The following is a 15,579-nucleotide window of genomic DNA, read 5'->3' as shown; positions in this document are numbered from 1 at the left end:
AAATAGTATTTCATTTTGATTTTTTTTTTTTATTATTTCTATGCTTCCTTATTGACTAGTCAAGTTTTCCCTTTTGTGACACACCTATTCACGCCTCCTGCCCAATTTCTAATTCTTCTACTGACATGTAGAATTTTGTTTATACCATCCTGGATATTAATGCTTTGTGGATTATATATGCTGAGACTACCATCTGTGGCTTACCACTCACCTCTTCTAGCATGCCCTGTAAAGCACAAATCTTCACTTTTAACATGGTTGAATGTACCACTTTTTTCTAGTATGATTAATGCATTTTTGGAGAGTTGCTGAATAGACCCAAAATCATACAAACATTCTCGTATTTTTTTGAAAAGTTAATGTTTTTCCTTTCACATATAATGTTTGCACTGGTTTTCTTTGGTGTGAGGTAGGGATCCAGATTTGTTTCCTGTTCCATCCACATGGATAACTAATAACACTAGAACCATTAATTACACAGGCCACTTTCGTCCCGACTTGTGGTTCTAGGAGATGACATGTTCCAAATTTTCACAGATACTTGAATCAATCTGATCTCTTCCTAACCTCACTGGTCAATTTCTCCAGCCCTGTGCCAAAAGTACATTCTATCTACCACAGCCCTGCCAGGCTTAGCAAACCATTTTCTTCTCCTTTCCTTCCTCCTGTTTTCTGGGGTATCACATCAATCCTGGCCTTTGTTTCAAATAAATTGAGGAATCAGACTGTCAAATTCCCCCAAGAAACTCTGGAACAATTTGTATTTGAAAGAGCATTTATTTAATCTACTTGGCAATATGGGAAAACTAACATTTTTACAATATTGACTCTTCCTTTTTATTTGTTCATTTTTTTTAATGCTTATTTATTTTTGAGAGAGACACAGAATGCAAGCAGGGGAAGGGCAGAGAGAGAGGAAGACACAGAATCTGAAGCAGGCTCCAAGCTCCGAGCTGTCAGCACAGAGCCCGGATGCGGGGCTCAAACTCACAGATGTGAGATCATGAGCTGAACCAAAGTCAGACACTTCACCGACTGAGCCACCGCAGCGCCCCTTATCTTCCTTTTTAAAGTTTGAGAGAGGGAGCATTGAGCAGGGGTGGGGCAGAAAGAGAGAGAGGCAGGGAGGGAGGGAGGGAGGGAGAGAGAGAGAGAGAGAGAGAGAGAGAGAGAGAGAGAGAGACCCAAGCAGGCTCCTCTCTGCTAGCACAGAGCAAGACAAGGGCCTGGAACCCACAAGCTGTGAGATCATGACCTGAGCTGAAATCAAGAGTCAGGTGCTTATCAACGGAGCCACCTGGTGCCCCAATATTGACTCTTCCTATTAATATATGATGCTCTCTCATTTTTTTGTTTAATGTCTTGGTTCAAGTTTTTAAGTATTTCCATGGGTGATTTCAAGTCTCTATTTTTATCAGGTTTTTCCCACTAGGTACCTCATGTGTGTTTGTCCTTAGAGTAAGAACTTTTTGAATTCTGGGTGATTTACTATGATGGTTCTAAAATTGTAAGCCCATTAAAAAAAAGAAAACCCACTAAAAAAAAAAATTACTTCTACTCTAGTTCTAACTTACCACACTTCCTAACCCCCTTACATAAGGTAACCACATTTCATCATTTCCTTATCTTTTCAAAGTTTTCCTTTGTGGTTACCCTTGAAATTTTACTATGTATCTTATAAAGACAAAAGTTAAAATTTTAATCCCCCCAGCCATTAAAAAAGAAAGAAAGAAAGAAATTTAAATACTAACTGCAGACACCACTTCAGAGGGGTGGGTGTTGGCATTTTGCCCACTCTGAAACCACTGCTCTGGGACTTTTTCTCCCTGTAGCATTTCAAGACGGTCCACTAGAGGAGAACTGGTGAGAACCATCCTCGTTTATCGCTAAGTGTCTGCATCTCCCACTCATTCTTGAAAGACAGCTTTGCAGAGTCCAGGGTTCTGGCTGCTTCTTCCTCTCAGCATCTGGAGCTCAAAGTGACTGGAGAGACACGGACTTCCAGTTCTAGTTCCAAACCTTCCAAAGGAGGGTTAGGTGGAGCACAGAAACACTACAGTCAGGGGCTGAGAGGTGAGGGGACACAGTGCCGAGGGTGAGAGAGGTGTTGTGTTCTCTTCGCTTCCGGACACCCCCATCAAACTTCAGGCCAGATTACGCCTCCTGGACCCCGTGTCTAAAGTGGCTCCGGGGCCCACAAAGCCCGCAGGCATCACCTGTGCCTCAGAGAGCTCTCAGGGCTCCAGAGATCTGCCTGATCCAGTTTCATTTTGACCAAAAGCTCCTTAAAAATGTTTCAAGCTTGGGCGGCTCAGTAGGTTGAACATCCACTCTTGGTCTCGGCTCAGGTCGTATCTAACGGTTCGTGAGTTCAAGCCAGCACTGGGCTCCGTGCTGACAGTGCAGAGCCTGCTTGGGATTCTCTCTCCCTCTTTCTCTGCCCCTCCCCTGATCATGCTCTCTCTCTCTCTCTCAAAATAAATATTTTTTAAATGTTTCAATAAAATTATTTTTAAATTACTCAATACTTTTATAGGATTTCATTCTCAGCTTCTTCCCACCGTCATATGGACTATATAGCACACTTTGCATGTAACAATTTAAGTGTTACCAATGTCTGAATTTAACCATTAATTTATTAAGGGAAACCAGAAAATCTAGGCATAGTGAGACACATCTGAGTGGCATTTTGACGAACTTATAATAATAGCAGTTTTGCCTTTGGGATTTTTTTTTTTTAATATTTATTTAAGTAATCTCTACATGTGGGGCTCAAACTCACAACCCTGAGATCAAGAGTCACTCACTCTTCCAACTGACCTGGCCAGGCGCCCCACCTTCTCAATCCTTTATACTAACATGTGAACTTTTAAATGTAACTGAAGACATAATTGTGAAATTTGGACGCTAATCACATGTTTCTACAGGCTCAGGGCAAAAAGACAAGGAGTCCGTGAACTTCTGCCCTCTGGGGGCTGACTGAAGGCAGGGAGCCCGACCAGTGTGAAGAGGCAGCAGGACGATCCTGGGCCGGGACCGAACGTCTCCTCGGGTTCCCACAACCACCACACCGCTTCGCCCACGGGGGACAGCGGTTGAAAGAGCAGCCAGTCCAGATGCGTACTGTCCCCACAGAACGAGCAGGGCCTGCTTTCTGTAAATGCAATTTTTTAAAGACTTTCAAACAAGCTTACCGCAGTAAGAACAGGGCAGACGTCTTATGAAACCCCTGAGGGACTCTGACAACACCTGCATTGTATCAGATTGTTAACTCCCTCCAGACACTGCCGGGGAGGACAAGCATACCTACTTGTCACTTAAAGGGAGCCCAGCACACAGGCAGGATGACAGACCTTTGAAGTCTAAAGTTAAAATTTTTCAAGTGGGCAATACTAGAATTTTCACCAAAGCAAAAAATTTAAAAAATAAGTAAAGAATATGCGGCGCCTGGGTGGCTCAGTCAGTTAAGCATCAACTTCATCTCAGGTCACTATCTCCCCATTCACAGGTTCGAGCCCCGCACCGGGCTCTGTGCTGACAGCTCAGGCCTGAATCCTGCTTCAGATTCTGTGTCTCCCTCTCTCTCTGCCCCTCCCCCATTCATGCTCTGTCTCTCAAAAATAAATCAAACGTCTTTTAAAAATTTTTTAAATAAAGAATAAAAAAAGACTCCTAATAACATAAAATTTTTACAATAGTGATTACAGAATGTGGATTTTTAATGAATTTCATATGGCAATGAAGACATTCAACACTTAAAAACAATTACACCAATACAATAAAAACACTTGCTATACACAACACTTATAAATGCATACTTTCCCCCCAAAGAAACTTGTTTTTCACAGATTTAAGCAACAAGTGATTTACATAGGATTCTTCAAATTCCAAAATATGTACACAATTTTTGTCTCTACAGAAATCGATGTGCAGTGGTTGAGAAAGAGTGCTGTTTTGTCCAACAACGTAGTTCTTATGAAACTTTCTATCAATACACATTTTCCAGTAACCACACATTTTCCTTCCATTATCAAATGAAATTCTGGACATGTGAGCATACAGAACAAAACCACTCTCATTTCCAAACACGATTTCAGGTGAGATCACATGTGGCTGATCACGACTTAATCTCAGCCACACAAGTACACACATGCACATGGATGCTCACACACGCGCACGCACACACACGCACGATCCCAAATCTCCATGACTCCCGAAAACACCACCACTAAGGCCACAGCAGCAGCTGAATAGAAGCACGTCAGAGGACGACGTGGTCGTGATAGTAGGGTGTCCTGCTCCTGAGAACTCTCCCCAAAAGCATGAGGCCTTGTGCCCTCGTGGAGACGCGGGAGGAGTGAGGAGGTCGGCCACTCCCGTTGGCGAGACAGTGAGCAGCTGCCGGCCACGGAGGGCACTAGTTTGCAGAGAACTAAATGGCCATCAAAAATATTTATTTCAAAGCTTCCACTTTTTTTAATCCGGCAGAGATCTGGTTCTTAAGTCTGATTCAACTGTGTTTGTATACGTTTTTCAGTGCTCCTAACAATGATTCTAAGACACCCAGACATTCAAATTAAAACACAACAGGAGCCCAAGAGCTTGGACACACAGATTGGAGGCCCGAGGTCGCCCGCACTCTGGCGCTGGGGGTGTGGTGCCCCTAGGTCGGCAGGGGCCAGAAGGCAGGCTTCAGAAATGACTTTCTGCACCCTCCAGGCACCGACCTCAACCATCCGTAGCAGGACGGGTTTCTCCTGGTCCTTCTTCCCTTCCAGACCGTGTCAATCATCTCAAAATCGTTCCAGAGAATTTGGGGCTGGAATTCCTCACGAGGTACCACACATAGGACCTGAGCCACGGGAGCCTCAAGTGAGGCGCGTTCACTCAGGACCCAGGGCGGCCCACGCGCTCCTCCACCAGCCGTCACCACCAGAAGTGGGGCACCCACGATCGTCTTCACGGTCACCCTCTTGTGCCTCTCCAAGTGCACACACTCAAAGAATTAAAAATAGGAGGGCGGTATGCAGAGACGGCTCTTTATCAAAACTGTGAGCAAGAAACACGAACTCACAAACAGCAGACAACAGTGAGTCCTACGAAGGCAAGAGCGACGGGCTCGCCCGGGCAGTGACAGGGCTGGCACGCAGGGGCGTCCCGGCTGCCGAAACGGGAGCAAGCTGCCGGCCTGCGACGCATCGCTGCAGCCGCCCCTGCCGGCCGCTATGATTGTCTGTCCTGCCTTCGGAACTGAACTGGGCATCCCAGCCACACGCAGTGGCGAGACGCCCCCGGTCTCCAAACATGCTGTTCTGAGGTAGTACTCATTTATTTGCATTGTTGGCTCTCAAACACCACCAAGGAAGTGAACCCCCTTAGAAATACGCAAACCAAAGTGTAGAATAGAAAATAAATAAGGTTTTGTTTTCAGGTAGCAGGCAGGGCCTTCTTCAAAAGGTCAAGTCACATTCAATGGATAAGTCATCTGTAACTTCTCAAAACTGTTTATAACCATGGCTATAAACTAAAGTGCTTTAAATTTTGCTTAGTATCTGAAATCAGTGATTAGAATCACATTTTTGAATTTGCTAACATGAGACCTCAGGAGATTGAAATGATTTTCCACAAAAAGAGCAGAAACTTTTTCTTTCCAAACGACTCTCCAAATGTAAAGTCTGCAGCCTACTTCTGTTAGCGTCTAACATCCAGGTTGTTTTACGTAACTACGGCGGGACGGAGTCGAAGCTCCGTGACAGCCCGGCACACGCTAAAACCTCACGCGGAAGCAACCCTCAAGTCTTCCAGCGCACCTGCCATGCGTCAGCCAACGCGGTTGCAGCTCCGTGACCTTCCCGGCACAAGGCAGACGTGTATAATTATTCCAGAAACGCTACACTCTACTTGCGCCTCACAGTAAGTACGCGGGTTCACATTTAACTCACGCAAACGTAATGCCCTCCTGTCAGCTGTCAGATGCCAGCAACTCACAACACACGACGTGCTACGGGGAAGGGGCTTCGTCTCCACTGCACGGAGGGCGCCAACACACACACAAGACGAAAATAAAACTTAGGACCATACGTTTTGCTGTACATTTCATGCAAGCTGGGTACAATGAGAAAAGAACATACAAATCACCCTCGTCAGGGCCCGACTCTCAGAAAAAGGGCTTGACCAACAGGAGAAAAGCGGCACCGGTCCACAGGTCCACGGCGAACCACGCGACTAAGGAACGCCGGCAACCTCATTTCTCTTGTAACAACGCAGGGATGTTGATGTTCCAGCCAATGGCTTGCCTGTCAAACCCGCAGGTGAACAGATTGCACATGGGGTGGTCCTCGCTCCACGCCGAGCAGCACACCATTCTTCTGTGGCCCTATTATCACACAAACCAGAATTAGTATATCCTTCCCAAGGCAGAAGCGCGATAAAACCTCAGCCAGATTTACAACTACACGAATCAAGGCGACGGAGTCGAAAGAAAAAAACATTAACAGGCGGCATTAGTCAACACGAGCCACAAACCATGCACGTGGCAACAAGCTTTCGGCCACGTGCTGCGGAGAGGCCGAGGCGGGGCGAGGGGCGTCAGCACACATGACCAAAAGCATTTTGTGATTCTTTAATAAAATGAGTAAGATTATAGTCAGGGAAAAAGAATATATGATCAATTTGAAGATTTTTAATGAGCTAGATAATATTGGGAATAAAATAAATGAAATCCATTCAAAGACCTCAAAGACCATTTTAACAAATAGTTGGCTCAGGTAATAAAGTGGCCAGAAAAATACATTTTGTATCAAATAAGACAAGGATAAAATAAACGATCTTTCAAGTCAATTCCTGCTACCTTCAGGAAGTCCAGCTAAGTTATCAGAATGCTGGAAAAAATTACTGCCAAACACTAGCAAAGTTTTTAGAATGTAGTATACCTAGTGTATACGTGTAGAGACACAGCAATGCCTCAGCACATGTGAATATACTTCCAGATTAACGTGATCACGGTCTAGTGAGAAAGTACAAGAAACAGGATTAAGGAAAGCTGACAGAAATTTCAGAAGTAAAAGGAACACTCAGAAGAATGGCACAGGGACACCCCCCTCCCCCCCCCACCCCGGGTGGCTCAGCTGGTGAAGTGTCAGACTCTTGGTTTTGGCCCCGGTCACGATCCCACATTTCTGAGATCAAGCCCTGCATCAGGCTCTGCACTGACAGTGTGGAGCCTGCCTGGCATTCTCTGTCTCCCCCTCTCTCTCTCTCTCAATCTGTCCCTCCCCAGCTTGTTCTCCCTCTTAAAAAAAGAAAGGAAAAAAACAAGAATGGCACAGAAGTTCCCTGGTAAAGCATCCACATGTGGAAAGTGCTCTCTATGACAAAGAACACAACAGTCCACAAAATAAAGTACTGCCAACAGAAACCCACACAACAAAGGGTTTCAAGAGCAATGTTGTTAGGCTTCTTTGTTAAAAACCTCAGAAGAAAGAGGGAACGATGCATCCATTAACTGGCAGCGATCAGGACTCTGCACAGGAACCAGTTAAAGATCAGTCAACTCAAGGCACTGCCGACAGAAACCCTCAGGTCAGGTGCTTAGTAAGGGGGTAAGGCAGGGCCAGCCAGCACACAGAACGCTGGCAAAGGAGCACTCACCCAGGACCCACCTGGAGTCCAGCCTCCTGTGTCCCTCGGACCCGAGTGCACACAGACATGCCTGGGGCACATGTGTACTTTAGAAACGCCCCGCCCCCTCTCGGGTCACAATGTGCACACTGCACAGAGCGCTGCACACCGGCCACGGGCCAGTGTGCCTTCTGGAACAGCTCACAGACACGCTGCACCCAGAGCCTTGTCCCTTGGCCCCTCCAGCGCTCTACAGAGCTCGCTTGGCATGAAACACACTTTTGGGAAACACCACCTGCACTCTCCCCAAAGTAAAACAAGTTCACGCTGTCAGCCACCTTCACTCTAGCTACCAATTTCAAATAAGGTTGTTGTTTTGTCTTCTTAAAGTCTGTCGGTTCAAAGAAGCCGGGGCGACAGAAAGCAGGGACTGCCGGCTGTGGTTCCGGGACACCGAGCCCAGCATTTTTCTATCTGAAGAAGTGTCACAAGTTCAGAATTAAGTGAAACGTTACTCATCAATCTTAAAAATAATTCTATTCAACACAACACTTCAGGAGGAAACAAATCCGAGCACCACAAATTCTACAGTTTCAACAGGGCTACACGTGTACAGACAACCAACGCGAGTTGCCTCCACGGGATCAGCACCACCAGAACCTCTCACAACTCCGTACTTTCTCGAGGAAAACGTTCTCAAAGTAGAAGTCGTGCACGCCCGACCTCGTGTTCCAGGCGCAGCCCTCACAGGCCGCACAGCGCCCGTCAGGTACCACACATGGGTCCCAGCGTGTTAACGACGCAGCGTGCACGCACAGCAGGGACTCTGCAGGTGCCAAGCTCGAACCTTCCCTTTTTCGGGGGGGAGGTGAAGATTTTATTAAGCACTCTAATTTCACGAGTACTTTTTCTGTGACGTGTACTCAAAGAATAGAGTTTCAAAATGAACTTAGGACAGTACACGTACAAGCCCCGAGGGGGAGAGCAGGTGAAACCCCGTGTTGAGGGCAGAGAGGCCTTTCACGGAGAGTTGGCGCCACGTAAAGTCAGGCCTCGCTGACAGCCAACACCCTTCGCCGTTGGCCTCTGAAGCCACCTTCAGTCTACAGCTCCTAACACCAGGGCCGGCCTGCGGGTCACAAACCACTCTGTGAGGCTTTACACAAGACGACAGGGGTCGCCTCCACAAGGGGTCGGCAGAGCCACGGCCATGGGGCAGCAAGCGTGGCAGGCGCTGGGGGCACAGACACTGACTGCAGCGTCAGGGGCCACACGAACTGGCTCGCCCACGCGGCTGTCACACTGACACACGGAGAAGGCCGTGGGAGGAAAAGGAGGGGGGCCAGGGGGCAAGGCTCAGTTAAGCACCAGGCCTGCAGAGGTGCGGCCTCAGCGATGGGGATTGAGGGGTAGTGGGGGAAGATGGGAAGGGAGGGGCGGGGGGATGCAGGAGGGAGCGTATGGGGGGTTATGCATCACAGCAACATCCACTGCCCCACAGGAGCCATGGGGAACCACCTAAGTGCGAACTCCCAGGTGGCACGCCAGGAATGTGCATCAGCAGGTCTGAGCCGCAGCCACGGCCACGAGCACCACACTCCCCCTCCCCCGCACCGTCTGGGCTGACTCCCAGCAAAGCTGCATCTAGATGGGCTTTTCCCGTCCTGCACCTGCCAGGGAAAGGGCTCTTCCGGTCTGGGTGGGGCGGGTCCTCTTCTGAAAGAGGCCCCGAGGCCCACACCTCTGCATCCGAGTGAGGGTGCACACTTTCACTTGCCAAGAGGTGAGGCTGTGCTGTCCCAGAGGGGGACCGCCACCATGGGCGCCCTCTGCTCCCCACAAGAGACTGGGGGGCGGAGTGCGCCATCTCATTTAAGTTTAAAAACATGTGGCACACTCAGTTCAGGTACTGGGGAACCCTTCAACTTTAAATTTTGTGAGTCCTAAACACAGATCAAGTACTTCCAGTGAAATCTAGCGTCCAATGACAGTAGGAAAATAAGAATGTGACACCTCTGGTGTGTTTATATCGATTACAATTATAAAAGCACTTATGTCTAGTATATCTGGATAATTTAAACATATCGCTAGTTTCTCTCTTTTTAGAAAACCTAAAACGACGTGGGGCTCGTCGGTCAGTGGTGACCTAGGACGCAGACTCCACGCTGTCCCCAAGGCTCGCTGCCAACACGCGGGGCGAACACGCGGGGCGAAAGCACACCTACCTGCCGGCTGCTACGGGGGAGCCGCGCCAGCCGCACGCCCGACATGTCGAACAGCCTCACTTGCCGGTTGTCGTGTGGGAGGGCGATTATCTTCTGGCCGACGCATACATTGATCCTGCGAAGGGGAGACGAAGTGGGTTATGGATGAAGTCGGGACGGCACAAGTCTCCGAGTTTACAGACTATCACGCAGTGGGAGACTTCGCACCATTCACGCTTCAAGGCAGGTGCTATCTGTCTGCAGCGTCAGCACACAGAGACCGAGTCACTTACCTGTAATGACAGTGACTCAAATGCAGCCCCACAGTGCTTGCCCAAAGGTGGCTCATTCTTCTCCTTTGAAGCTCACCGCCCCAGCCCGATTTTATACTCACATTTCAGCAGCACACAGGGGATACTAAATCTGCATGAGGATCAATAAAAAATAATCCCCCCTGCAAAAAATACTTCCCTGGAAGTCTAATGCACTTTTCCAAGTGCTCTCTTAAACACCACACGTACGTGAATAAAACACTGCATGACAAGCCACCCTCTCAGGACATAACAAGCAGGACATAACATTCACCTGTTGATGGCAGAGTCTGTGCGAATAGTCGCAATGGGGGATCTCATATTCCTTAAATCCCAGACCTTCACGGTGCGGTCATCGCTGCCCGAAACAACATTATCTCCCACGGTGAACACGGCCGAGGTCACGGTGCTACAAGTAAAGGGCACAGGTTCAAAAGATCATCAGCAAGTCCCAGGATGCAGATACAAGTCCTCTCCACCTGCGTAATGAGCACACAATCCCGCTGCCAGAGACTGGTGAGGCAGGTGGAAAGGCTACTGGAGACGTGGAAGCGGACAGTTGTCTCCGACTCCACTAACTCCTGCTTCAATCTCCCTGTGAGTGTAAACACAATGAGCATTAGAAAAGTACAGTCCATTCTACTCAGCTCTACCTTCTCAGGCAATGGAGCAAAGAGAAGCTACCGGAAGACATCGATTAGACAGAACCTGCCAAAATGTCTACATACTCGCACCTGACAGCACAAATGTAAAAAAAAAAAAAGAAAAGAAAGAAAAGAAAAAGAAAAATCCAGCCTAACTTTCAGTTTAACCAAAACATTGGAGAAAAACCTATTCCTTTAACTCAACCACCACCACCACCACCACCAATTTAAAAACGTGCCAAGAATTTAGACAGAACTTTCTCCACGGAAGATTCACAAAAGGACAAAAAGCCCATGAAAAGATGCTCACTGTCAACCATCAGGGGAACGCAAATCAAAACCACAGCATCCCATCTCACTCCCCTTAGAATGCCTTCCATCAAAAAAACAGAACACAAGTGTTGGTCAGGACGTGGAGAAAAGGAACCTCATGCCCTGTTGGTGGGAATGCAAGCTGGTGCAGCCACTGTGGAGGACAGTGTGGAGGACAGTGTGGAGGCTCCCTGTACAGTTAAAAATAGAACTACCCTGTGATCCAGCAACACCACTACCGGGCACGCATCCCAAGGAAACGGATCAGTACCCTGAAGAGGTACCTGCGCCCCCACGTTCACAGCAGGCAGGACACGCAAACCACCTAATGTTGACACACAAATGTACAAAGAAGATGGCATGTGTGTATGAACAACAGGGTCTTATTGGGCCATAAAAAAAAGACACAAATCCCGCTGTCATCACGGGGATGAATGTGGACACCATGCTATATCAGGCAGTGGAGGGGGGCCCACGTGTGATGCACAGAGAACAGGGGGAGGAAGGTAAGCCCGGACTTGAAGCCAACGGCCCCTCTGAACCCCCGTCTCAAACACAGAGGAGCGTCAGGCCTGGCCTGGTGCAGAGGCCGCGACAAGCTGGGAGGGACTCTGACGCCCGGCCTCCCCCGTGGACTCCGGTTCTCAGGGAGTTGTGGCCAAGTTAAATTTCAGTGAACATTCTGCTCAATTAATGAAAAAAGTCTCCACAAAAGACCGTCTCACCTTATGTTAATGAAATGCTGAAAGACATTAGGTTTTTAATAAATCACCATCCTGACAGGTATTGTAGGGCATCAAAGGGAAAAGCTGGCGCGGGGGCCATGGCTCTCGAGGCACCCTCGGACTCAGGTCCCCGGGGGAACCCACTGTGCCATGACTGCTCACTGGAAAAGCTCAGACTCTGCCGAACTCCAGCCGACTCATTTATCTTGTCGCCGAGAGCAGCCGGGCGTGTGCTTCCAGCTGACAGCGCACTACCTTCTCACCGCACACCACTGGCCGATCTGGAACATTCTGCTCCCTCCGCGGGTCTCAATCACCGGAGAGACTGTAATGCTAGCACTCCTCATTAGGACTAACAGCTGTCTTCCCAGTCACACAGAGACACAAAGCTGTTTTGCATAACAATCTGCCGGAATTTCATAGCTAAGAAAAAAAAAACACACACGATGTGTGGAAAATGCTGGCCCGGAAATGCCAGGCAGTGCGCTCTCCTGGCCCCACATCAGAAACAGCGCAGAGCCCCCCGCTTCTCACCTTTCAGATGGAGCTCGCCACAAAACCAAGAGATCCGTTTGCATCAGAAGGACAGAGCAGAGGAGCAAGCACTCAGGCAAGGGCAGGGGCGTCCTCTGGACGGGAGTCCGCCTTTGAAGAGTGCATCCAGGAGGAAATCAGTGTGGCCCATCGCCCTACCAAGGACGGGGCAGTGTTTGTGACATCCCTGCAGCCTAGCACAGGCCGGCAGGACAGACCACACCTGCCCTCACGTCTGCACACAACGGAAGACCTGTCCTGACCACGTCCTCCCTGGCTACCGCTTCCCGCTTCCCAGACCGTCCTTTGAAACTAAGCCCCGCACAGACGAAGCAAGTCCTCTGCAGCCTGCCCTAACATGGAGGGTCCTGGAGAGCACACGCACTGTGCCCGGCCCACCCCGTGTACTCCTCAGTGCGCACACGACGCACATGGGCCTGTGTCTTAAGATCTGAGACAACTAAATGGAAAACAACCCTTTTCCAAATGATACATTTCTGAATACTCCTTGATGGCGAACTCTCAAAAAAGCAGGCCCTAAGATAAACATTTAAAGGAAAAGTCACACTTGTGTCACATCTGGTTCGCTTTCAGGATCTGGAATTCAAATGCTCCCAGAAGAAAGAAGTTAAAGCAGCGCCAGCTCAGTATCCAACCCGGTCCCCCTCCTCCCTGAGCCTGTCTTCGGCAAACCGAGACGTCGTCACCGACAGGACCGAAGTGCACGACCGCCCCCTCGACGGAGCAGGTCCCGCTCGCCTCAGGGAACATGCCACAGCGAACAAGGTGGAGTGAGGACACCCCAGCGGGGCAGCGACGGGACAGGGGCAGTTTTCGGGCAACAGCGTAACTGTGACACTGAAACGAGCCGCTGCTGGGACTTGTGACAATACCTCAGAGAAGCTTCGCGATCACCAGGGTCATCACGCCGCAGCGATGGCTGCGAGCGGCATCACAGGTGCATCAGAACGGTGCCTTTCGTTAACCAAGTTCTCCTCCAGCGCATTTTATTAACTGAATCAGTAACTTTTCCATAGATTATTCAAAGATGATCATTCTACACAACTTGATTTAAAAGGGTTACAGAGATTTTTAAACAAGGGGGTTACAGAGAAGTTAAACTTAGGAAGATTCACAGGGTAACCTCATGCTTGTAGTATCAAGGGCCAAGGCTCTGATTTCCTTTCTGTGAAGCCTGGTCACTATTTCATTCTGATCAAACAATGTAACAGCCAAGCATAAATAAGTTTTGAATATTTGTAATTACATCAACAACTGTGACACAGGGCACCTGGGGGGCTTGGTCGGTTAAGTGTCTGACTCTTGATTTCGGCTCAGGTCTTGATCTGGGTTCATGAGATTTTGGCTCTGCGCGGTCAGCAGGGGGCCTGCTTGGGATTCTCTCTCTCCCTCTCTCTGCCCCTCCCCTTCTCTCTCTCTCTCAACATAAACAAACATTAAAATACAAACAAGTTAGGTGAAGAGTGATCTCCCTCAGGTTTTAATAACCTAACTGTCCATTCCCTTAGTTTCTGAATTCAAGACTTTGCTAGTTACGTGCTGATGCGCTCACAGCCAATGTCCCAATGTCAGCATCACGTGACTCCGGGCATAAAAACTAGGATGTGAACAATTTAAAAGGCTTCCCTTCTTTTTTAAATCTTCCAAAAGGAAAACTGTTTCTACATCAGCCTTGAAATAATATGATACAGAAAAGCCCTGTTCATCAGAATAACCAGGAAAATTGAAGTTAGGAAGGTATTAGGAACCGTAAGATTTTTACTCTCCAGAAACTGCAAAGTCGAAGAGAGAGCGCTCTTTCCTGAAGAAGCCCCAGAGAGGCACGGGTCTGTCCTGGGTCTGAGGTGAGCTGTCACAGGCCTGGGAAGACCCCTCTTCTTCACCTGGACATCCCTCACACCACAGTGGGGGTGACTCCACGTAAACCCAGGCTGCAGGCGCCTGAGGGCCCTTGTGGCCCAGGGACCGTGTGCAAACACGTTTCAGAACTGGGAGTGCGAGCGCATCCACCAGAAGTGGCACAGGACACACGGAAGATGATACACGTATGACATGTGGACACATGCACACGCATGTGCTGGCATACCCACCAGACGTGACACTGGCTACACGGAACATGACGTGTGTGCATGTGTGTGTGCATGAAATGAGCCAGAACTGAGCTCTGACACAGAAGTGACGCTCCTTCAACTCTCTGAGGAGCAAGTGTCCTTCACGCCAGCATAGGATTTACTCACGGAAGGAGCCTGAGGGGCGAGACACCCTTGGCACCAGGAGGCACCCGTGGGCCCCACACTCAAGCACCCCCTCACTCTGAAAGGTCAGAATTAGCTACCAGCACAGCCTTCCAACACCTCACATTTCCTTACTCATCCAGAGGAGCAACCCAAGCGATGGGCCCCTGGTTTTTTAACACATGTGGAATTCACACTTACCTTCCCAGGGGGCCCGGTGTTCACAGCCCCTCCCCCAGGACAGGTGCCGCCTCGGCACAGGGCACTGCTCTTCACCAGACATGTCACGGGCGTCAGCAGTCACGGTAACGTGGGTGGGGGCATGCCACGCACACAACAGGAAAGCACTTTCATCTGTCAAGTTCACTAAGCTTCCGCCAAACTATACTCCCTTAAGCAAAGGTTCCGACTCTAAAGCTGGTGACTCTCCAGGACTGCAAGTCTTGGAGCCCCGTCCACGCATCAGGCAAGGAGCCCAGGAGACCAGCGAGGGAGGGGGTGCAGGGCTCCCCAGTGCCGAGTCTCACAGCAAGCCTGCCTGCACTCCTGGGATTCCGGGGACCATTGTCACAGTGACACCCTCGACAGTATCCAATCACCTCCAAGTCCATGCACCCCACACTGGCCCTTGGACAGCCCGCCACAGCACACTGACGGCAACCCACTCCTCATATGGGGCTGTCCTCAGGCACACCCGCTGGTCCGAGAAGCTGACTTTGCACATGCTGTTCCCGGCCCTCCCTGCAGGGACGCTTCACCAGACGGGTAAGGGGGGACACAGCACTCAGTCCACGGGAGATGCCAACACAGAAAAGCACTTCCAGGGAGCCAACCTAAACACTCAGAGCAGAAACAGCACATAGGAGGTCGCTGAATGCACCCAAAGTCCCTCTCAGAGCACCCACTTAAGACAGTCTTTTTTTGGGAATGCAAGCTGGTGCAGCCACTCTGGAAACAGTATGGAGGTTCCTCAA

At 49.3% G+C, this 15,579-nt stretch overlaps 1 protein-coding gene and 1 long non-coding RNA gene across 11 annotated transcripts in view; one reads left to right on the top strand and one right to left on the bottom strand.

Moving 5' to 3' along the window:
• WDR37 (WD repeat domain 37) overlaps positions 1-15,579 on the bottom strand; it is a 78,945-nt gene that overhangs the window by 12,010 nt on the left and 51,356 nt on the right. For 6 of the 9 annotated variants that reach the window (XM_053225190.1, XM_053225191.1, XM_053225189.1 and 3 more), the window contains 2 exons: positions 10,410-10,544; positions 9,846-9,960 (listed from right to left, as the gene is read on the bottom strand). In XM_053225190.1, coding sequence (XP_053081165.1) covers positions 9,846-9,960; positions 10,410-10,544 — 250 coding nt within the window. Of the gene's footprint in view, positions 1-3,701; positions 6,377-6,932; positions 7,007-9,845; positions 9,961-10,409; positions 10,545-15,579 lie in introns of those variants that run through there. The other 3 variants (XM_027073304.2, XM_027073303.2, XM_053225194.1) reach the window with 2 other exon arrangements.
• LOC128316261 (uncharacterized) lies at positions 7,258-13,608 on the top strand. Of its 2 annotated transcripts, none has more exons than XR_008299860.1 (2): positions 7,258-8,452; positions 9,727-13,608. It is a non-coding gene; the product is annotated as an uncharacterized LOC128316261 (long non-coding RNA). The 2 variants fall into 2 exon arrangements; XR_008299859.1 differs by lacking the exon at positions 7,258-8,452 and adding an exon at positions 8,496-9,001.

Source organism: Acinonyx jubatus, chromosome B4 (assembly GCF_027475565.1).
Source record: "Acinonyx jubatus isolate Ajub_Pintada_27869175 chromosome B4, VMU_Ajub_asm_v1.0, whole genome shotgun sequence".
Taxonomy (NCBI): Eukaryota; Metazoa; Chordata; class Mammalia; order Carnivora; family Felidae; genus Acinonyx; species Acinonyx jubatus.
The sequence above is the reverse complement of the archived record's forward strand: the minus strand, read 5'-3'. Positions and strand labels throughout refer to the sequence as shown.